This window comes from Corvus hawaiiensis, chromosome 3 (assembly GCF_020740725.1).
Source record: "Corvus hawaiiensis isolate bCorHaw1 chromosome 3, bCorHaw1.pri.cur, whole genome shotgun sequence".
In the NCBI taxonomy this organism is placed as follows: Eukaryota; Metazoa; Chordata; class Aves; order Passeriformes; family Corvidae; genus Corvus; species Corvus hawaiiensis.
In genome coordinates, this window is record NC_063215.1 from 19,266,903 (window position 1) to 19,290,696 (window position 23,794).

Genomic DNA, 23,794 nt, shown 5'->3' on the forward strand with positions numbered 1-23,794 from the left:
CATGAGATGTAGATTTGTTCTTAGAGTCTGCCAACAGCTTGAACCAATTTTTTTATGAAAGGTAAGCTTGTAACTTAGTGGAAATACTACCTGCAAGACTCCCTAATACTGCAGCAAACAACTTCTGTGTGCTGCAGAAGGATACTAGTTGAGTAGATTATTATCACAAACAAATATATGCTTTTCAGGGTGTAAGTCATGGCAGGGGGGCAGAGGTTCTCAATCCTTTAACAACCTGAATTTAGAATATTTCACACTTGAATGACTCTAACCAACTGTGCAAGACAGAGAAGTATCCTGTGGCTTAAGCTGGAGGTGAGACTCTGGTACATAAGCACTGAAGTGTTTGAGCTTGTATCACTTTGCTTTTGTCATTTTTTTCCTGTATTTTCAGATGTTTACTGATGAGAGTCTTGTGTTAGAAGGCTGCTCCACACTATTATTCCTTTCCATTGGTTATATTCTGTAGCTGTTAGCTTTTTTGATCAAGTAAGAATCTTACTGCTATAGTTATGGGAAAATTGTTGTATTTCTTAATTCTGAGCCATATGTCCTTCTTAGTTAAAATTAAGTCAGGAGTCAGTGCTATTGTGTGTCTATGCAGAAATGTTGATATGAGTATTTGTGGTAGGAATCAGTAGCTGAAAGTGTCACTATAGTAGCCCTACATTATAGAAATGATGAAATGACAGTATACTCTATTACTCAATACTTAAGTACATGCTAGAATGATAGTTTGACTTACTGTGTTCTTATTAAATATGATCCATCAGGTCTATGTCTAAGTGGTTGATTTTACTTATAGGTATCTAGCCACGTTTTTAAATGATGGACAGTATAGCTACATGAACCACCTTTGATTTCCAGCAGTTTATTTCCCTTGGTTTTTGAATGCTTGGACTTAGCATGTTGAATTGCTTAAAGGAAATCACATTTAAAATATTGGAATAGAAAGATTTCATATCATGTTCAAGGCTCAAACATTGTGACTGTGCAAAAATGTTTTGTAACTGATAGATGCACTCTTGTAGCATATTCTGACCCTTTCAAATTGGTGATGATTGATTGTGAACTTTTCCATTTTATGATATGGTATTATAATGAAAAATAAATAAATTGGAATTTGCCCTTCCCTCTACCTGTAAACAAAGTTGTCATTACCACTGAGGCTGAAAACACAGGATACACACAAATCTGGACACCTTGACAGCTCTAGATGATGCTTTTATTCAACAATGTAGCCATCATTTTCATCTCTATATAGAAAAATAGAAGGTTTTCTTTCCCAAAGTTTTTCTTCAAGTTTAGATATTTTTTTAAGTAAATGTGGACCTCAGGATTTTGATTCAGTGCAGAAGTCAGTGTTCTTTGAGTTAGTGCAGAAATGGTCACTGGCTTTGCATGTTCCCATTTTTATGTGTCTGGGTTACATCTAAATCAACATCAAAGTGCGCAGAATCAGTAGCCACTTGGCAAAACTTGATTATATGCATTTCATCTAATGAATCAATGAGTCATTAAACCTGTGCTCTTCGCACTATCCTGCACTTGTTGATCAGCCCCACTATTCAAGGTTCTGGCAACAAGACATTATCAATTGTGTTGTCTGGCGCTTGAACACACAGTTAAGTTGGGTATTTGCTATCCTAAGATTAGAAACTCCAGCATTTGTCTGACACTGGAACATACAGGTAGTCTTGAAAAGATTGTGAAGCTGTAGGAAGGAGAATTATTCATGTTATGTGATAGAGCAGCTGCAGAAAGGGAAGAAACAGGTTTTTGGGTTTCTCATTATGAAAGTATTACGGTACATGGTTCTACATTCTATTAGGTACTGTCTTTATTGAATCTGGAGAGAATTAAAAAGAAAAAGAAGAGAGAGAAAAATTCTTGGACTTGTCTCACTTTTAACAGATTCCTAAGTGGTAGAAATACAAGTTAATCACCAGCACCTCCCTTTATTGTCACTAGGCAAAGTGTCTAGAAAGGTAAGATGAATAGCCTCCCAGGAGGTTCCTGTTTCTCTGCCCTGAGTTATGAAGGGAGCTGAGCGTGACATGTATAGACTTAGGTTTTAGAAGCCATGGTAGGTGAGAGATGAACCCCATCAATGACATTATAAGTCATTGGGCAATCAGATATTATATTGATTTATTTATATAAATACTTCAGAATAATCTACAACTGCAGGGCATGTACTTTGCTAATCTATGCTGCCACATAAGTTTTTAGTGCCATAATGTGTTACATATATTTTTTATATCTTGCTTTAAATGAGCTCTCCATGGCTCGGAGTTTTCCCATGTATTTGTACAACACTTAGAAATACATTGCTGTGCCTCATTTTTCTTCACTAAACAGCTCTTGTATTCAACCAATTAAATAAACTTTTTTGAATGGGTTAGTTTTTGCAAAACTTAGTTTCCTTTTAGTTGTAATGTCCCAAGAGCAGAGGCTTTGCTGGTGGATGAAATGATCTCACCAGCCAGAGGGCCAGGTTAGTTTGTCAGTGTTCCTCACAGGGTTCAGTTACACCATTTTGGAGTCTCAGTGAACTGGGGTGGGTAGATGCTTCACATGGAGATGAAATGAAATAAAATAAAATAAAAGATTCGTGCTTTGACTTAATGTAGTGTGACTGTATTAACTACATCAAAGCTATTCTACTTTATTTTGTTTAAAAATATGTATTTCAATATCTGAATTTCTAAAAGAAAAACACTTGAGTTTTGAGCTCCATTATTTACTTTTGGCACATCATTCTGTCTCATATTATTTGTTACTTCTAACTCCTTTTGGCAGTGCTGGTCTTTAGACACAAGTTTTGCTTTGAGGTTCATTTAATTAAATATTGCTGTATATGGGTAGATATGTGGTATATTCATGGCTGTTCATATGTTTAAAATGGCTCTGAGGTGCAAAAGGCTAGAGTTGGCTTTTAAAATTCTGTGAAGAAAGTATCATATCCTCTTTCTCTGCATTTTGTCATCCAACATGCTTCTGGGAAATTCTGTAATTTTACTTACTGTTCCATAATGTGGAAGAGTAAATATTTGCAAATCCAGAAGGAAAAGTGGTCTGAATGTTCTACATTTCACTCATTCCTGTCACTGTAGCTTGTTCCTATTAAGGTAAATTAATAGTTTTCACTGAACCGAGTTACTATTGTATACATACACATACCTAAACTGAAAAGTCAACAAAGTCATATTTGGTACAAATAAATGAAGCAAAGATGGTGTGTCTTGATACTGCATACATAAAAGCACTTCCTGCTTATAAGAATCTGATTATTTAATCAGAGGCAGAAACCCATGAGAAAGCCTGAAATACAGAAAAACTGTAGAGATTAGTTTATTGTATTTTATAAGATATTTGTTAATTTAAATTATAATTTAAATAGATAAAAGCATATTAATTTGGGCACACTTTTCCAAAAATATTTAAGCATGTAAAACATGAATGGGAACCCAGATTTTCCAAAGCACTGACTCTGGATTAGTGCCTAACTCCAGCTGAGAGGATGGGGATTAGGGCAGTCATTCTGTAAATGGACTTAGATGCTACGGTGCTTGGCAGTGCAATGGTTGCAAGAAGCATGCCTGTTTCTGGAACAGTATTCAAGGCTCTGGCTCAGTTGCCAGCAGGCTCCTGGAAAGCAGATTTGAGTAAGCTAGTCTTTTAGACTGGGATTCATAGCACATAGGATGCTAGCACAGAGAATTTTAATCCATCTGGTTGGAAGCAGCAAAACAGAGTGTCCCAGCTCCATCTTCTAGGCTGCAATTAGCCGTCGCTAAAATAAAAGCCCCAAACCACCATATCTTGCTTGGACTTTGACCTGTTGCTTTGCCCATTTTCTCTTCTATAGCTTAGTGATTGGACTTTAGCTTTCACAGCCTGGGAAGGTTTGGCTCAACACCTCCCATATTCCAGAATAGTATGCAGTCATTATGTGGGACTTTTGTGGGGTAGAAAAGATTCCTGACCAGTGTGGCTTAGAGAAGCAATTTTTAATTTCCCACATGAAGTTTGACTTTACCACCCTGCAATTAGCACTGTCCACTGCTGCTCATTCCTGTAGCAATTTGGCTACTTTATACTTTAAGCAGTGTTCAAATATGGATGGAAAATCATCTTCAGATGGAGTTTATTCTTGCAATTGAGTAGGCAAATCACTAGGCTAGAGTTAATCTCTTTTTCTGAATTTATTATCCTTCTTTCATTCCTAACAATTCATTAATCCAACTTCACCAGTAGAGCTACTAGCTCTTCTTTATAATACTGCATAGTCTTCTGGGAAGGGCAGCCTACTGGAGTGCAGGAAATTCAAACTGTAGGATTTTCTGGAATCTAAATATTTATTTTCTGGTCAATTTCTATCAATTGATAGTATCAGCCCTTTCAAGATAATAGTCACTGCCTTAAGAGTAATTGAAAACGTTGCAGTGTTATGCAAATTAAGTTGATTTGCTCATTCTTAAAAGGCTGGATTTGTTAGAGGACTTAACTGATAAATGCCTGTTTTCTCTAAAACTTTAAAATTGTTTTACCCTAAAACTCTTCATCTGGAGGTCTGGACTTGGAAGTTATCTAGTCCAAACCAAAAATAATACCTAACAATATCCAGTGGGACAAGTATAGATGCCTTGGGAACTTTCTGCCTGAAGCCTTAAGCAGAAATTTGCTTCCAAGAATAAAATTTGTAATTTGCTATCTTAAATATAGATGTATATTTGTAGTGGTTTGGCCCAAAATACTCATTACTGTTTATCTTCTGTGAGATAAGAATTAGGAGAAATGCAAAGCAGGCACCAATCTTGAAAGAATATAAAGAAGTTTATTAACAGACCTAAAAGAAGAAAGGAAAAAATAATTAAAAAAAAAACATACCACACCTTCAGAACACTTCTCCTCCCCCCACCTTCCTCCCTTCTCCCACTGACAATGTAAAAAGACAACCCTTAAGATGTTCAGTCTGTTTACCACTTCCATAATAACCTTGTTCAGTCCATTTAGGAAGAGGAGTCTCTCTTGCCCATGCTATGAACACATTATCACAACGAGACAGCTGCCCACTTCCAAATAACTTTGTTCAGTCCAATTTAGGAAGAGGAGTCTCTCTGCTCACATGCGAGTCCCTTCCCCCAACTTGTGGCTTTCCCACAACTGCTTTCGAGGGTCCACTCTTGAAGTTTTTTGGGGTACGATTTTAAGGTTGAGCCGTTCAGAAACAAAAGTTCTCTTCACCCATCTCTGGGAGCATTTCATCTCTAAGAAATCTCTGGGAGCATCTCTAGGAACTGAGGTTTTCTCCTTTCCCATTTGGAGCAAAAGTCCTCATCGCTTCCATCTCTCCCTGTTCAAACTTCTCATGAAATTACAGCTGCGTCATCATCTGCCTATCTCAGTGCAGGTGCTTTTGCTCACAAGTTGAACTGAACACTCCACCCCCCATATCTTCATGGAATTACAACGGGTACTCTGACATATCATAGCTTCACAACAGAATTTCAGCTTTAAGCATCTCCTCTTTCTCTTCCCTCAGGTTTTCAGCTCTTCACAGCACTAAAAGGGTTAATCTCACCTAGGCCTTGCAGCTGGAATGTGGCTTATCAAAGTGGAGAGGGGGGAGAGCCGAGCCGCTCTGGCTGCCCACAGCCCTGCTGGGGGGGGGAGGTTCTGCGGGTGGCTCCAGGATGGCTGTGGCCCGGCCCGGCCTGGCCCCAGCAGGGCCTGGCCGGGCCCGCTGGCCCCCGCACGGGGCCCGCAGCCACCTGTCCCAGCACTGGAAACGAGACAGAGCCTCTGCCTCAGGGTTTACTATTCTTAAGTGTGCATCACAGAGGCGGTCACAACTTTAAGTGGCTTAAAGAATTGTCCATATTCAAACTGGCCAGCTGATAGGTTCTGTTAGGTCATAGAGGAAGCTGTAAGCACCCCTTTGCAAGAACATCCAGGACTATGCTTGCTAACCTATGACAATATGATAAAGTTCCACCTCACAGCCACTTCAGATACTAAAGTACTTAATTTAGTGTTTCTGATAACCTCTTTAGGTATTTGTGTCACAAATTTTTAGATCCTATTCCCTACCAAATGTTTTGGTTTCTGTTAAATTAAATTCTCTCATGAAAAAAAAGAATGAGAACAGTGTTACTGAGGACACTTTTTAATTTAAAAATTATTTCATAAGATTTTTCAAAGTGCTACTAAGAAAGAAAAAGTTAACAATACTCCAAGAAAAATATTATTCAGATTTAGAGCATAACATTGGCATCATCTTATTTTTCTTCACTTGTATCTTATAGCATGAGGCATCTGAAATACTAGATTTAATAGAAAAGAGATACAAATGAAAAAAGAATGCTGGTAAACATGGCACGTAAGAATTACTTTATCCAAACTAGGTATTTAAAGTCTTAATAGTCATATAACCTCCCTTTCTCATTTTCTTGTTTTCCTCTAAGAGGAAAACCTCCTCCAGATAAAGGTGTCATGTTCCAACTTGGGTGTGTGAGTTGGCGTATCGTGGAGGGAAAACTGTTGGTCAGTATCTGATTTAGAAAATCCCTTCTATTTCCTTGGTCCTATGCTATGTATATTTAAATACATATGTTAATTGTTCTAGATTAGAAATAATAACCATACTAATTATACTGGAAAATATTTTATATTAGTAATAAAATATATTAAAAATCAATGTGTTCAACTCTAGACAATAAATATGTATTTCCTGAACAATGCTCCTACTAAATATATCAGTGAGTAGTATCATCAAGTTTTTAATGGAGAAAAATTGCATGAGAGTTAAAAAAATACCACAAGTCATCTTCTAACTAAGGAGTATAAAATGATATATTATTTCTTCTATTTCTTTGATTATTAATGTCTATATGTCCTCTTGGAGATTATCACTATGAAATTCAACAACATTCTTTCCACAAGAATTATTCATGACAGATTCCCAAAACCAGAGGTGACTGAGACACACAGCAAAGCAGTGTAGAATATTCAAAAGTGTGTTTCAGGAAGCCCAAATATATACCCTGCTGAAAGCCAAGAGAGCTGAAGCGTGAGGAGAAAATAAGACAAAGACAGCTGACCAGGGAAATACAGGGAGCAATGAAAGAACGGATAAAGGCAGACACGACACATGAATCAATGGGGTCAATGCTCTGAGCAGGGATAAACAAGTCTAAAAATAACCAAATAAGGGGATGATCACAGGACCCAAAATTGAAAATGTAGAGAAAATTGCAGAAGCTGTAAGGACAAACAATAACAGCTTTCACAAATATATGAGGAACAAGAGGTCAGTGGGAGAGACTGTAATATCCGTATGTGGGGAAGTCAGTGGCAGAGGCTGCTGGGAAGCCAGCGCAGCCTTTCCCTTGGTGTGCTCTCTGGAGAGACCACAGGGAACATGCCAGAAACAGAGAGAAGTGTCCTGAAGGCAGAATCTGAAAAATTAATGAAACAAAGGATGAGAGCGGAGCAGGTTAAGAAAGAAAAAGAAGAAAATAGGGCAGCTTAACAGTAGGCTTCAGGTCTGATGGCCTGTTTCCCAGGTTTCTGAAATACATGGTGAAGATTTTTTTAACTCTTTCAGTCTATGAAGTCTACAGCACATTGGGTATATGTAAGCTGTGTGAGGTATACAGCTGAAAGGCACAAGGAAGCCAGTGCAAGCCAGCCTTATAAAGGTTTTATATGAAAAATCAGCAATGGTTTGTCAAGTATAAATCCAAGTACAGACAAAACCAGGTTCAGGGTTGTGGAATATCTGGTACAAATTAATTAGGAGAGTTGACAAAGGCTGAGTTGAAGTTTACTAGTGATATGACAAGGAGTAATGGTTAGAAGTTGGAAGAGGAGGAATTTAGGCTGGATGTGAGGAAGAAATTCTTCGCTGTGACAGTGGTGAGGTATTGGAACAGGTTGCCCAGGGAGGTTGTGGATGCCCTGTCCCTGGAAGTGTTCAAGGCCAGCTTGGACAAGGCCTAGAGCAATCTAGTGTAGTGGAAGGTGTCACTGTCCATAGCAGAGGGGTTGGAATAGATAATCTTTAAGCTCCCTTCCAACCCAAACCATTCCGTGATTCTATGAACTGGTATAACCCTTGGAAAAGTTATATATTTCCAAGCCTTAGTGTTGGACCCAACCATTAAAATATACAAATACTTGTTTCTTGTAGCTGCTGATGTGTCCTCAGTTTTAGGTGTATGAGCAAAGACACTGAGAATAGATTCATAAAGTTATAAACTAAAGTCAAAGTTCACAACTTCGCTTGAATAGCTGAGTTCCAAATAGTTACTTAATGAGATTTATAAAAGCATCAAAGTCATTGGGCAGCTAACTGGAATTGATTTCCATTGCCAGTTATGCACTTTCCAGGGGGGCCCTGAATCCCAAGTAATGCCTTAGAGTCTCACAAACTTTATAAAATATTGTGTAGAAGACCATAAAGATATGAAAAAATACTGAAGATGACAAAAAAGGGCAGTGACAATTTCTTTCTGCCTTTGACCAATAATTTGTATCTAAAAAGTCATGCGGTTCTTCTTAGTTGTCAAATACAAAAATTAAACAACAGTTCAAACCAAAATAGATGTATTTGTTATCCCCCTGTCCTCTGCTTCACTTCTTACACTTTTGTGAATTCCGAAAGAGATTGTTGTGGGGCATTACTAGATGAAAGCTGTTAAAAGTATTTACTGTTCATAAATGAAAAAAGATTGGACCAGGATGGAGTTAATTTTCTGGCTTTAGTGTGACAAAATGTCCAATGTCAGATGGGGCTTTGAGCAACCTGGTCTAGTGGAAGGTGTCTCTGCCCATGGCAGGGGGGTTGGAAGTAGATAATCTTTAAGGTCCCTCCCAACCCAAGCCATTCCATGATTCTATGAAAAATTCGAGTTTTTATGAATGCTAGTGGGGAAAAAAGTTACACATCTGTGGGTGCCCTTCTAGTTCAGAGCTACCTGAAGTGTCATCATTACCTCTTACAATGTTCTAAGAAGGTTATAATAAGAGGAAGAAAAAAATCCTGGGGATTTCTGGGGGTAAGCCTACTCACATCTTTGGAAATAAATACCAAGATTTTGAGAAAATACAATTTAACAAATAATGGCATTGGAAAAAGCTATAGTGAGGGTAGTATGCCTCCAAAAGAGAAGGAACAGAAACCAAGAAAGCAAAGACACAACCATTCAGTAAATGTTAACCTGTTCCCTTAAATCATACTGAACTGATACACAAGTTTCTAAAAGCTGCCTGAGCCCTAGGACGTGATCCACTCTTTGTTTTCCAGGATGCAGCCTCTTTTAGACACCTAAATGAAGCAGGTTCCTCCCTGATTATCCTTCCATTTTCCTTGGCACGACACACACTCTGAAATTCCAGTTCTGAGGACAAATTCTTCTGCCTTCTTTCAGAGCTCCATGTGGAGAGTTTAAAGAGGCAGCTGCTGAAACACCATAGCACCAGGGAAAGCACCAAAATAAACTTGGAGTAGTCAGAACTACAAGAAACAGTGCTTCCCTTTCACCCCTGGTTTTGTGCAGTGTCCAGACCAATGGATATCGAATTCCTGTTTCTGTCTTGACTGTGATGATGTGGGATGTTTTCCATGGAAAACCTACATTTCCTCTTGATTCTGGGCAGCTGAGTCCTGACCAAGAGGAGGACTTCACAGGACAAGAGGCAGGACAGTCATTTGGCAATGAACTGTAGTGGTGATCTAGGACAGGCATTTCTTCTATATTTATAGGTTGTACTTCAAAGTGTCTTTAGATAGAAACAAATGTAGTCCAAACAGAAAACACCAGAAGCTTAGGGGTTGCTACTTTTCAGGTTTAGGGCTCTTAAAATTAGTGAAGATTTGGGCTTTTGCTCACCTGTTGCATCAGAGTTTCTTGCTTCCAAGTGCACCGGGGCTCATCTTCTATAAGAGGATGCTCTTCCACAGAATATGCCACATGACCTGCTGGATGGAGCATGGCTCTGGAGTCTGGAGGTTGTCGATCTATTCCCCCTCTAGCTTGTATCACTAGGCCCCAACTTAGATGCTGGTGTCTGGAATCCGTATCCCACTAGGACTACTACCCTACTCCCAAGTGAGGTGCTTTGGAATCTGGCTAGACGGACGTACTTAAAATTTATGCCATATTTCTCTCTAGTGTTAATGGAGACAGGTTATTTTAGGCATGCTGGATTAGACTTTAAAGACACCTGTTGTCCCCACAGAGAGAGAGGCACCTGTGTTGCGCGGAGAAGGTCTCCTGTAGCAGGTTTTCCATGAATACTGTCTTTTGTGACTCTGTATGTTCATTAGATATGTGTGTGCCAGGCAGACTGTGGTTTGAAATTTAGGTAAGACAATATCTAAGTTAGGCACTTAAATAAAGTAATTGGGTGCTTAAATAAATTTGTTTTTACCTAAGTAGCAGTTTAAGTAATTGGGATGCATAGCTGCTGGTATGCAATTAAATTAGACCAAGATCAAGACTCTGAGGACACCACACAGGGCACATCTGTAGTACTAAATGTGGTGAAGCCCCAGGTTTTTCAGTGGTCTGTCAACAGAATATGAAGCATTATAAGAATGGAAGAAAATAAGAGGGCCTCAGTGTATTGGGATAAAGGGAGAAAGACTAAAACGTGAAAGGGGAAGTCATTAGTAGATATGCAGAAAAGGTTATAAAGAACAGTGTAAATATCCCAAAACTAGTTAATCACAGAAAGAAGGCTAAAAACTGATACAGCTTGAGTAATATTTATAGTCACACAATGAAGAAGTTCAAAGATGAGGTTCTTTGAACAAAAAGTAATGTGTGTGTGCAGTCACTCTGCACAGAAGGTTACAGGGGTTACCCAAGGGAGATCAGGTCCAACAAACACAGATTATGTGACCTTTGAGAAACAGGTGGCTACTCTGGTAGAGTACTACTCTGAAATACTATTTCTGTTACACTGCATTTAAATACATTAAAATGATCAATAAGGAAGGGGTACTCAATTTTTTAAAAGTCTGACTTTCTTCATTGACAACAGATTTTGTTTATTGTTTGATTTTTTTGATATGAGAACACTTGAAACACTAGCCATGATAATTATTGGGGTTGGTTGTGTTGGGGAGCTTGTTTTCCCATTTATCCAGCCTTGTAGCATATAACGGAGAAAAAAAGTGGAGAATTTAAGAGTGATTCATTATTTTTTTATTATTATGTTACTATTTATAATAATAATAAACAACAACATTCAGAATATGATCATATTTTCATTATTTAAACTTCATTGAAACGTATCTTAACTGCACACAGTCAAAATACTGAATACTACAAAATTATGAAGCATTTCTTTATTCCTGATTGTTGTACTGCTAGCTACAAGTAGGACAAGTTTGCTGGTTTTTTAACTATATTAATCTGGTTTAGAACGGAGTGTAACATGCCAAAGAGAAAATAGAATGAGAAGGAAAAACACACATTTGTATCACTTCTGAAACTGTTACGCTGTCATGTATGTGTGACATTTTCAGGCAAATAATAGTCACTTGCATTTTCACAGGTTTTGTAAGTGTCCTCCCCCTTGGTTATCATTGCCTAAACATCATTTTACTTTGAAAACATGCATTTTGAGAACAGCAGCTGATCATGATGTAGAATTAGAATATATGACTAAATGAAATCTGGAGGATAGTGTAATAATTTACATCTTTTATTTTTGAACAGTGTTTATGGCTGTCCGTTGGCAAAAAAAAGAAAAACACAAGATAAACAACCCCAAGAACCAGCCCCCAAAAGAAAACCCTTTGTGGTTAAAGCAGACAACTCTTCAGTAGATGAGTGCTATGAGACTGATGGAACAGAGGAAATGGATGAAAAGGAAGAGGAAGAAGAAGAAGAGGATGAAGAAGAGGAGGAATATTCTGACGATAATGAGGAGCAAGGTGATGAGGAGGAGGATGATGAGGAGATAGATCGAGAAGAAGAAGAGGAGATTGAGGAGGAAGAAGAGGAGGATGAAGAGGAAGGTGAAGATGTGGAGGATGAAGAGGAGGAGGAAGAAGAAGAGGAGGAAGAAGAGGAGGAGGAGGAAGAACGTGGTAATAATCAGAGTATTAGTAAAAAGTAAACAATGTGTGTTTTCTGGGTTAATCTTCCAGTGTGGTGTGTGAGGATTTAGCTGTTCAGTTCTCATTAAAACTAATGGAAGTCATGCAGTTAAATCTCTGTGCTCCACACTGAAAATATACCCCGCTGTGTTCTCTTAACATTTATTTTAATAAGTCTGTCTTCCAAATATTTTTTAATACACCAGCACTCACATTTCAAACAAGGAGGGTGGAGGTGTGTCTGTGCTAAAAATGCTTGCATAAAATGTAATCCTAGTAGTGGATTAATGCATGCAGTTACCAGGAGAATATTCACAAAGGTAGAAGCAAAGCATCAGCTACAGCTGGGTGCCTGTACTGATCATTTGCACGTGTATTTGCTAGATCTGTTTATACAATGTCAACAATTGCCCACATAAATTCTGTCACAAGTTTGCAGATAATTTTTGTGAGCAAAAATACCTCTTCCCTTCAAAAATTTTGCCCTATACTTTTCCCTACTCCAAGAAACTATTCAGAATTAACTATTATAACACACTTTGGTTCTTTTAGACTTGAATTCTGTGTGCTTTAGTTGATTCTATTAAAAGGTAGTGAGTGACAGGTTTACATAGATAACGTCTTTCTAAAATGCGTCTATTTTTGTTATCATGCCGTGGCATAAATGCCGTTTAGACATACAGGTTACTGATAGTAACCAAATTAATGCAGTAGCAATGTGATTAGCCTATTCAACTTTCTCTTTTTTTGGGATATTTGACTTCATATAATACTTTCAAAATATGTAATCACTGTCCATTTACTCCATATGCTGATGACAGACATCATAATGCTCTGGGGTGAAATGAAGGAATCATGCAAAAATTAATGAGCTATCTAAAAAGTATTTTGTTCCCATTTCCAGGGAACACGTTTTTGGTTGGGTAGATTCACCTTTCTAACCAATAAAAATATAAGAAAAGCTTTCAGCACTCCTCAGTTGGATTCCTCTTAGGAACCAGGTATGAAAGTTGTATGACTTTTGTTTCAGCATTCTGTAAGGTCAGATCTTAAATCTTAAATAAAGACTTTGGAAGTATTCTTTCCATTTGGGTGAGATGGTGGCCAGCTGGGTGGCTATCAGAGTTTTCTCAGATACTGCATCTGTAGTGTTTCCTCAATTGCCTAAATTTGCCACAAAATTGGTAGAGAATAAATGGTCAGTCTAAAAGTTGCATGAGTTTGATGCAACAGGGAAGTAATTTCCTTTTGCAGGGAACTCTGCTGTTTCAGAACCTGGAAGAGAAGCTGTGTTAGATCAGGCTGATGTGCAGCTGCTGTTGCTCTCTTGATGAGCAAGTGCAGGATGTCCAGCAGTTTCTTTAACAAATAGTGGTGACTGAGTTTGTTGGTGCTTAGATTATGGTGCAACTGCTGTGATTTCAGTTGACATTTAAAACTTTGAATCTACACTATCAAAAATGATAAAAGTAAAAAAAAAAAAAAGCTAAAGCAAAACTCAAGAGCTCAAGAAAATTGCTTCTGGCAAGCCAGCAGGCTTGATACTCAGTTTATTTTTCTATGATAATGAAACACAGTGGTTTACTTATTCCAACACAGTTACACATGCAGTTAGTGGTCCTAATCAACGTGAAGAGGCTGACATTGTTTTTTGACTGCTTTCCTTCCATATATAGTAGGCTGTGGTTAAGAACTGCAAAAAATTTACAAAGGTACCTCTATTAGCTGCTCTGCATATTACTTGAAATTAAAATTTATGTAGGTCAAGTTTTTCTTAGGAACTCATTCTATTCCAGTAACAAAACAAATGTACATTAATAAACAAATATATGTTCTATCTAAAAGATTAGTCATTAAGAAAAATTCCTCATAAAAACAGAAATGTGATAATAGAATTTTATATGAAAAGTATTTCATGATCCTTTTGAGTATCAACATAGTAATCAGTATGCAACAGTCCCAGTTGGAGCAGAGATGATTTACAAGGAGGAGTTGCTAGCAATTAGTGAGGAAGATAGTATGGAGTTCCTTATGTCTATGCCAGAGTAGAGAGTGATAATAGTTTGGTTTTGGTGAGGTCTAGAAACTAATCAATAAATCATATTTTTTAAAATAGTTTATTTCCTGTTGTTTCCAATAGGGATAATGATGGTTCACTTTATCTTGCTTGTAACATAACCTGCATTGGTGAAATTTGGACGGCTGATTTTCCAGGAAAAAAAGGTGCAAAATTAGGTGTCCTTAAACTACATGGTCTGAATATGACTCTTGCCTTTATCTATTGACTATATGGAAAATTAGATCTGTCAGCTATGAATTTAGTTGATTTAGCATCAGTCACTTGCTGCTCACTACAAGTCTCAACACAATATAGTAGCAAACCATCTTATAAGTCACCTTAGCAGGAAGTCTTAATGTGTCTTAGTATTCCTATCCCTAGAAACAAAATGCAGAATTATCCACTGGTCACCAGGATGCCTGCATAGTTTTCGTATAAGTTTCTGTCACTAGTGCTGTAGATGATGGAAGTTCAGAAAATTTCCAGAAGTAGCTATAGTCTAGGTGAACAAAACAGTTAAAATTGTAAGTATTGGTGACAGAAGAATTTCATCAGCAAGTATAGGATAGGATAGGACTATAGAGGCAGAAATGGGGAGAGGGGAAAGGGAGAGGGTGGGAGGGTAAGTGTGAGGTATTTTACCATTTCTTAGGTCAAATTCAGTTTTCTAGTAGAAAAGGGTAAATCCTGGGAAACTCAAGTATGTCACTGGTGTGTCCTTGCCCATTCCTGTTTTGTTTAAAGGAATGGGAATTTTGGATGAGGTTCTCAGAAGATAGAGATAATATACAGGTAATGAAGGTAAACAGTTCTTATTGGAAATACTTGGGCATTCACTGAAACCATCACAGCCTTTTTGAAAATCACATTTTGTAGCCTTGTCGCTGGTAAACTAAAGGACTTGGAGAACATAGATATATCCTAACAGTCTCGTAAATCTCAAAATATCAATTTAAAAGGAAAGAAAACAACAAAACTTTTTTAGATGAATCCTAAGTTCTGTGCTTGTACTTCTGTACACAATCCTTTGAACCAAAATTCATTTTTTAAACTCTCTGTCAATGGCTAGCATATCCTCTTTAAATTTCCGTTAAATCTGAATCTCTTTGAAGAGCAGGTATTTATCCGTCTATCTATGAAGAGACTTGAGAAGCCCTTATGTTCAACACAGCCACTAAATGAAAGATGAGTCTTTCTGATTTTCCTTCTATCGCAGGAAAAAAAGGACAGATAGAGATGACCTGTGTTATGATAACCTAACCTGTAAATTGAAACACAAATGGGAAGGAGTGAGAGTAAAAGCTACTTTTGGAGCACCCCTTCTTTGTGATGACAAAGAACCTTTGGATTAAAAACTGAAGTGTGCATTCAATTTGCAAAGCAAACCGAAGTACCTTCTTCTGAGATGAGCTTGCTTCAGGTAGTTGGATCCTAAAGACTCTTTCACAATGCTTTTCCATTTAAAAAAATCTCCCTTGGAGGGACTCCCAGAACAGATGTTCCAAGGACCATTTAGTCCATACCACATGAAGACATTCAAAATGCTTGTACTCTGGCTATTTTCTAATCAGGAGCAGGAGGAGTTAGGTTGATTCTAGACCCAAGGAAATTTAATACATCATTTAAATCATTTCACAGATGATGCTACAAAAACTATTGCAGTTTCTTAACAGGTGAATTGTGAGTCTTTTAGATGCTCCCTTACATTTTCTATTGAACTCAAGGTAGTTGGCATAACCAGTATACTAATATGTGATATTGCACCTAATTTTTCAAGTGAAATACACTTCAAAAATAGTTGTAAACCACAGATAGCAATGTGCATTCAAAGGAGACACAGTACAGGTTTTTCTAATAAGAAAAGCTTGCACATGGACATAGAGATAGACATTCTACCTATTTTCATATTTCATAGAATCATAGAATTATTTAGGTCGGAAATGACCTCTAAGATCATTTAATCCAACAGTATTTGTTTAAATTGTGGGATTGTTTTTAAAAATCTCATAATACGTTTGTGTTTTTGCTTTCATTTGCATGAATTCAACACAGACAGACCCTCAAAATGTGAAATCCACCTATCAGCTCTATTAAGATTGTTAGTGCCCTCCACTATCTTCCTGATCCCCTTAGCAGACTGCATCTGAAGCACTTGGGTCCTGTAAGCAAGGAGACGCAAACACCAATGTAAAAGATGAAAGAAGCCCATGTGCTGAGGAAAGCATGGTGGCACACAGCTTTCCAGCTGTGCATGCTGCTGAAAACACTCCTGATAAAGTAAACATCTTGATGAAATGATGACAACGTGTCTGTATTAGGAAGGTCATCTGTCAGCCTGCTGACCACTAATCATATTCATTTATTTAAACTGTTAGCAGGAAAGTGGTCATCTATTTGGTGAACGCAGTTAGGTGTTCAGTCTTAATCAGAGCAGAGAGCTACTCTCACGTGTACCTCACAAACAAAGCACTTAATAGAAGTAAATTCTGTCTTTAAATTAAGAGGCCAGAAAGCATAATTTCACTGCTTAGGACAATGTATATGGGAAAAAAGTATCTTTTTCAGGGCCAAAGAAGACTAAACAAATACCTGATATTTTCATAATGCAAAGCAGATTTAAACTCTTTGCTAGTAAACTTTACCGCTGTACTGTACCTTGATAAAAGAAAATAGCCTGTGCTTGGGATGTCTCATACCCTAATAATAACAACCTGAAGAAAAGAAAAAAATTAGAGTTGCTGCTGGAAGACATTTATCCTGGCCATTACATTCTTCTCCTCTGGATAAAAAGTAAAAGCCTTTTTGGTCTAGTTACCAAGTGCTCAAGCCTGGGAGTTATTGAGTAAAGCCTCAGCATAAGAACTTTTATTGATACTGAGATCAGCTCAGTTGATTAGAGCACAGTGCTAATAATACCAAGGTTGTGTGTTTGATCCCTTTATGGGCCATTTTCTTAAGAGTTGCACTAGATGATCCTTGGGGTTCCCTTCCAACTCAGAATATTCTGTGAATCTGTGATACCTTCTTTTTCCATTGAAGAAGCAAGCATGGATTACAACATGTCCTGCTGTTTAGCTGTTTATATGTCACACTGAGAGATTCAGACTCAGCATTTTCACTAAAAATTTTTGTTGGAAATAATGCAATTGAAAAATATGGAACTGGTAGTTCAGACCTGGAAACCTACCTGGAGTAGGGTGGGGAAACAGCTAGCTGGTAAATACCCCCTGGATACTTCTAGTTCTTGTGGAAAAAGTTCGGATCTTTTAATTACTGTTGTTATGTGTTTGTGGTTGGCTGGTTGGTTGGTTGGTTGCTCGGTTGGTTTGTTGATTGCTCGGTTGGTTTGTTGATTGCTTAAGTATGACTCAAGTGTTAGTTTAGTAAATTTTGCTTTTTGCTGTGTTCCATGCTCAAGGTCTTTACTATACATAGACAATATAATTTAAACTCATTAAACAGCATTATTTAAACATTATTTTTTAGTTCTCTGAAGTAAGATTGGGTCTGATACTGAGCTTGTTTGCATCAAGGCAAATCAAGAATAGCTTTATGTCAGTAGTGTTCCATTTATGTGAGGTGGTGTGTTGCACATGTCATCCCTAGCTTTTCCTCCCTTTGAAGAACTGTTTTAGAAGACTTACTTCTGTTTGAATGTTTAACTCAGAAGCTCAGTAAACCTTCTGGGCTGTGTCTGGAAACTTACATAGCCCTCTTCATCTTAGCTTCCACATTTAAAGTTAGGAACGTACTTAAGTATCATTCTCATTTAGAGGTTTACATATTTAACTCCCTTGCAACAAATAAAAGGCCTTAAATGATAATGTGAAATATCTGATCCTTCAAGAGCAAATGATTCAGTTATAGCTTTCTGCAGTGTAAAGAAATTATTCACCTTTGATGAGACAGTTTATAGATCTCTGTCATACACAACTTCAGTTGATGTAAGCAGAAATTCTGTAGAGGACGTTGGGATACTTAAAGAGTTCAGGGTCTGAACTGAAGGCCTTAATAAAAGCATCAAGGAACACATTCAGCACCACATCTGATTTCAGTGCTGCTTTATTCTGAAACTGTTTTACATGGCATGGGGCTGCTTGTTTGTATTTTTAATACACTAACCCTTTACTTCAGTGTTAGCTGAACATGAAATGTTAGGCCCATTGTACCGGCAAATTGTTTCAGGGCTTATCTGTGACCAAAGCTTTCTCTAGTCTTGCCAGAGCAATAGGTCTGCAAAGGAACCATGTCTCAGCAGTGCTGCTTTGGATTCTCACAGATTGCAGTCCTCAAGAAGAGGCTGCCTTTTCTGCATTTCTATTGCATCCTTCTGTCTGCAGAAAAATGCTGAGTGGATCCTTGATTTTTCCTATTTCATTTGTTGTCTGGCAAGATCTTACAGTAAAATTAGTTCTTTCTGGAATTAGATGGATTGGAGAAGAAATTAAAGTGCTGTAGTCTTAGAGCTGTAGCTCTATCCTCACTTAGACTCTCTGTAACCTGTTCATTGCCAGTGATCTCCTGGTTTTGGCACAACTGTGCCAAGAAGCCAGTTGGTTATACGATGTAGTGTTTTAAAGAACCAATAGTTAACTCAGTTATGTAGCAGGTCTTTGCATCCATATTTGTAAATGACATTTTGACATTTTTGTAGAAGGTCTAATATCTGGAATATATCACTTTTAGAAACATATTCAGGGGTTGTACAGAACTGAACTCCTCATGATCTTTCTTTTAATTCCTTTGTCTTTCACAGTGCTACTTCAAAGGGTCCATTGCCCACACTGTACTGCACCTTACACAGTGACCACAGACTCTGTGTGAATCCTTCTTGACACTACAGATGTAATGATTCTTTAAAATAACTTTTGCTTGGTCAGTATTACAGGTTCCTGTTTTTCCTCTTGTGTTTAGAGTGCAGCTCTAAGAACAATTTTGATGACCCTATTAATTCACAATTCCCACTGGGCTTACAGTGTTTGTCCTAAAAGAGTGAACACAAATGGTAACTTTTCACCCTGAAAAGCAGAGAACTGTATTTGGTAACTGTGGGAGTTAATTTTGCCCTACTACAGGTCCTCCAGGAGATAACGAAATAAAATTGCAGACTGGATTGATAATTTCTTCTGGTCCATGTCCATTCTCACAAATCAAATTTGCAGTTCTGGCAAATGCCTCAAGTCACAGAAATTTTGTTTAACTGAAATATATAAACGTAACAAAGAATTCTTTTGAAACAAAATGTGTAATGAACATATATATGTAATCTTGAATACTTTTGTATTATGAAAGCATTTCTTCTTTATTTTACAAGTCTCAAAACAAATGAGGTTTGTTCTTTTGTCACTTACATCACATATGACATTGTCCTTTTTTACTATAAGAAACACTTGCCCTACTGTAAATTAACATATTCTTCAGATTTTTTTATTGAGAGTAGACTCTGGGAGCTACAATTACTGAGCTGGACATCAAGGAAGGCCAAGTCATTAGCAGAATACAAAGAAAACTAATGATAGGAAGGAAACCACATAAAGGAGGCTGGGTTTGGTCACTGTTGAAATCCTCAGAATTATGTGGTACATTGAGGCTTCATGCGGAAAGTAAAAGTACTGAAAATAGTCACTAAGCATGTCAAATATCCATACCACCACATGGAAACTGTGGCAGTAAATATGCAGTAAATATTATTGCTTTAGCAAAAATTTGTGGTGGATCTGTCAGAGAAAGTTAACAGGATTGACAGCTCAAGACTTAGTGGGGGTTTATTAGGTGAACTCATCATCTGATAGTTCTGTCATCCCAAAAGCTTAATTTTGCAGGCTATACTACTCTATAGGAAGGGTGAGTACTAGTATTCCTGTGACACTAAAGGAGAGCTGAGCTTACAATTTCAAAAACTGACAAATCAAGCAGGTATTTTCTTCCTTGTGCTCCACAGACATGGATTACTGACAGAACAAGGGCAAGGTCTGTGTGGCATGAACACTTCCAATCACCTAACACAGGAGTGTTTATGAAGCTGCCCAGGCCCATGTCAGACTAGGGTTCTGTCAGTACAAAGCATGTGTGGTGGGATTCCTTAGTTGTCATATGTACTTTAGGGCAAGCTGTGCAACTGCTTTTCTTCTGATTTCTATTGTATCAAATCTATTGTTTGACAAACTGCCTCCACTTATTGTAGAAGTTCTGTATAAACAAAATACATCTGCTAAACAGTTTCTTGGACATCCTGTAAAGAACTGGACTGAACTTTTTACAGAATACTGTCATTCTGTCTTCTGCAATAATTAAAGCATTGTTCAACTTCAAAGGCTGGCATCTAGTGGAAAGTTAAAAATTGTTTCTTCTTTTATTGCAATGTTTTGAATAAAACTTTGCCCTCAGGTCATTAAGAGAAAAATATATTTTGTAATGTAATAGTGGACACAGAGAATAATAGATCATTAGTAGGAATGACTGTTAGGAATATGGCTGGACTTGGACTTACAGAAAATATACTAAAGTTTATAGTAGTATTTGTTTATTATCTAGTGAGCACAGTCTGTGAATGTCCTTCCCTGAAAGTACAGCCAAAAAGGGCAACTTTTAGATGAATAGAAACTGGAATCTCGGCTAAGGATCCTGTTACATTTGTGGAGTGAGATAAATGTTTCACAATAGAATGGAATGAAAATACTGCCCCTGTCTGTAATGCAGGTGCCTGAGTTAAGTGTGACAAGTGATGCCAGGGTTCAATGCCACGTGTCCTTCTTTCCTAACACAGAAGGTTGGAGACTAGACCAGTGACTGCTTTGTGTAGGGAACGCTCTTACACATTCTGATGGAGCTCTATTACACCCTAGAAAAAACATTCAAGAACTGCCATAGACCAAAAAGGGTCATTCTCCTGAGAATGCAGGCCATGCTGAATTCTGTCTTTTCTCCAAGGACCCTGTAACCATCATATGGCTTGACTTCTTATTAGGCTACAAAATCAGTCCTGGGCACAGGGAACAGACTCTATATTTCTCTCTTCAAGGCAGGTGTCCTTGTAATATCTGCAATAAAGAGATTATATTTTTGCATGACCAAATAGCATGAAAAAAAAAAAATTATGGGTCTTACTCTGCTCTTGTGTTTTCTGCTTCCTAATAGAACTTGAATCCAGCTTTTATTGTGGTGACTAGCAAATGTTTTTGGGAACTATGGTACGAAATCCACATAAACCATGAGAGCTTATACTCTTAGTCTTCTGGTTCTTTAGTGAGTGACCCACTAAACAATGTGTTTAACCTGGGCTATGGGCAGGTGGGGATGAGCAGGGGAAATAAAGAAGGAAACAGGCCGTTCTTCTCTGGCTACAGATTAAGCAAGCCAATCAAAGCAGCACTTCATGGGAAGCCTTTTTCTTTCAGGTGTGCATTAGAGCATACCTATTGGATTAGGTTTCTCTGGGAATTTATGTGTGAAAAGACCCAGTGTCTAGAAGCTTTCAGTGCTTAAATAGCAGATAGATGGAGAGCTTTGTAAGGCTGGAGCTTTTTCAGTACACAGCAAAGCAGAGCTTTGAGCAGCTGATCAGTATTAAGGTGTCTCTCAGGTTTAAAGCACAGATGAGTATAGATGTAGTTGTATCACCAAGAAAAATAGAAATACAACTGTTCCTTTCTATACAACATGCCACATGAGAAGTCTAATCTGAAAGTGTTTTAGAAATTACTGCTGCTATTCATATGACTTTTTTTAAAATGATTCATGTTGAAATCCCCATTAAAGACATGGTATGAGTTTAAGGCCAAATTCAGTTCAATGGCCGGAAGGTCTTTGGACACAGAAATGGAAACAATATGTTCCAAATGTAAAAGGGGTGACAGGGATTATGCAGGAAAGAAAAATGCAGAAAGATTTAAAGAAACACGTAGGAGGTTAGCATGGGAGTACTGCAGAGAGCAAGTGAAATATGCTGTTAGGATTCCTTCATGGACAGCAGGAAATGACAGATGTGAAAGCTGCAGTAAAGAATCTGCATTGTGTGGAATCTTTAATTTAAAAGTTAAAAGGCTTTAAGATGGAAGATCAGGGCTAGACAAAATACCCACACCCACAGGCGATGCAGGACAGTTTTTTCTGTTATATTTTCTCCTCCCTAGTTATATGTGAGCATTTTCCTATAGTTCACAATGTGAAGTAACTTACTGTGTCTTTTTATATTAATGATAGAATTCTTTATCATTGTCATTAGTAGAATTAGAACTAGAGACATGCAGAGCTCTTTCAGAACCCCAAGCAATATGTGTAGACTCTCTGAGACTTTTTATAATATTGAAAACAAGGATTTTTAAACTATACTTGATGTCTGGATAAGATACAAACAGCAGTGAGCCAAAATTACTAACTGTTTAAAAAATGCATAACTAGAAGTAATAGCAATGTATATATTAAAGAAAGAATAACTGTCCTCTGGCAAGTGTTTTGCTTGAAATCTGCAAATTGCACATCATTGAGAAGATGGGCAGTGTGGAAATAATGTACACAGTTTATCTGAGTTTTAGGAATTGATTTGATGCTGTTCTGTTTAATAAATTCGTTTTAAGTCATAAAACATAATACAGCACCAGATACAAAGGAACAGAGGGGAAAAGTTCATGTTGGGCAGGTTAGTTCCATTGGCTCCTAAATAGCTCAGATACTTTAGTGTACAGAAAATTAAGTAAATGAGACTAGAACCTAAAAATAATCACACAAAAGGCAACTGAAAGGGAGCAATATGTTAAAGTGAAAAAAAAAAAAACCAGAAATAATTTCAGGCAGAAGTAAAGGTATTGACTTCATCTCATGTACATTACTTTTACCAGTGAACTCCAGCAAAATAGCTTCTAGACTGAAGCATCTTGAGACCAGACTCAGACTCAGGTTTTAGTTTTGTGTGGTGTAAGATTGTCTCTGTATCTACATGTGTGTATTTTGGAAAACTGGCTGTTGTGGTTATTTGATTGATTCTCTTTGTTGCTTCTTGTTTCTGCGAGGATAGTTATTTTCAGCACAGATGCCATGCGCTGAGGCTGTGCTGCTCTACTCAATTTAGGCGCTGTGAGACTGGCAACAAAGCCGCTTCCATAATAGCTAGTAGGTACATATTTAGTTGGAAATGTATGGAAATGTGGGTAAATATGTAGGTTACTACATTTGTCCACCAAATACTCTCCTTTTAAGAGATACAAGCTTTCATCATTCAGACAGATATTCCAGTGCAGATCTGAACAGCAGTGTGAAATCCCTCAATTTCTAAAATGTATCTTTAGGTGGACAGGTACTTGGAAAAGCCTCAACTGGAAATATCTTTGCAAATGCCATAGTGACATAAAAAGGTGGTCTGTATCTGGTACTATAGCATACATTTCCTGCGTTTGACAGGTGTCTAGTACTCTACTCTCCTTCTTACACACTTCCAGTCACATAGGCCATCTGTACACATAGATGGCAAATAAACAGAAGGTATTAAAGACTCTTTGTAGCTAGCTAAGAGCTAGCTACACCACTGAGTCACCATTTTGTCTTTTTTGAGGTCCACTGTATATGTGTACTTGGCTGACTGGAGTAGCATGGTGTGCTGGCTTGACCCTGGCTAGGTGCCA

The 23,794-nt window shown here is 37.7% G+C and overlaps 1 protein-coding gene across 17 annotated transcripts in view; it reads left to right on the forward strand.

Moving 5' to 3' along the window:
* MYT1L (myelin transcription factor 1 like) overlaps positions 1 to 23,794 on the forward strand; it is a 309,348-nt gene that overhangs the window by 193,176 nt on the left and 92,378 nt on the right. For 12 of the 17 annotated variants that reach the window (XM_048296661.1, XM_048296659.1, XM_048296662.1 and 9 more), the window contains one exon: positions 11,736 to 12,109. In XM_048296661.1, the coding sequence (XP_048152618.1) occupies positions 11,736 to 12,109 (374 nt within the window). Of the gene's footprint in view, positions 1 to 11,735; positions 12,135 to 23,794 lie in introns of those variants that run through there. The other 5 variants (XM_048296658.1, XM_048296666.1, XM_048296667.1 and 2 more) reach the window with 2 other exon arrangements.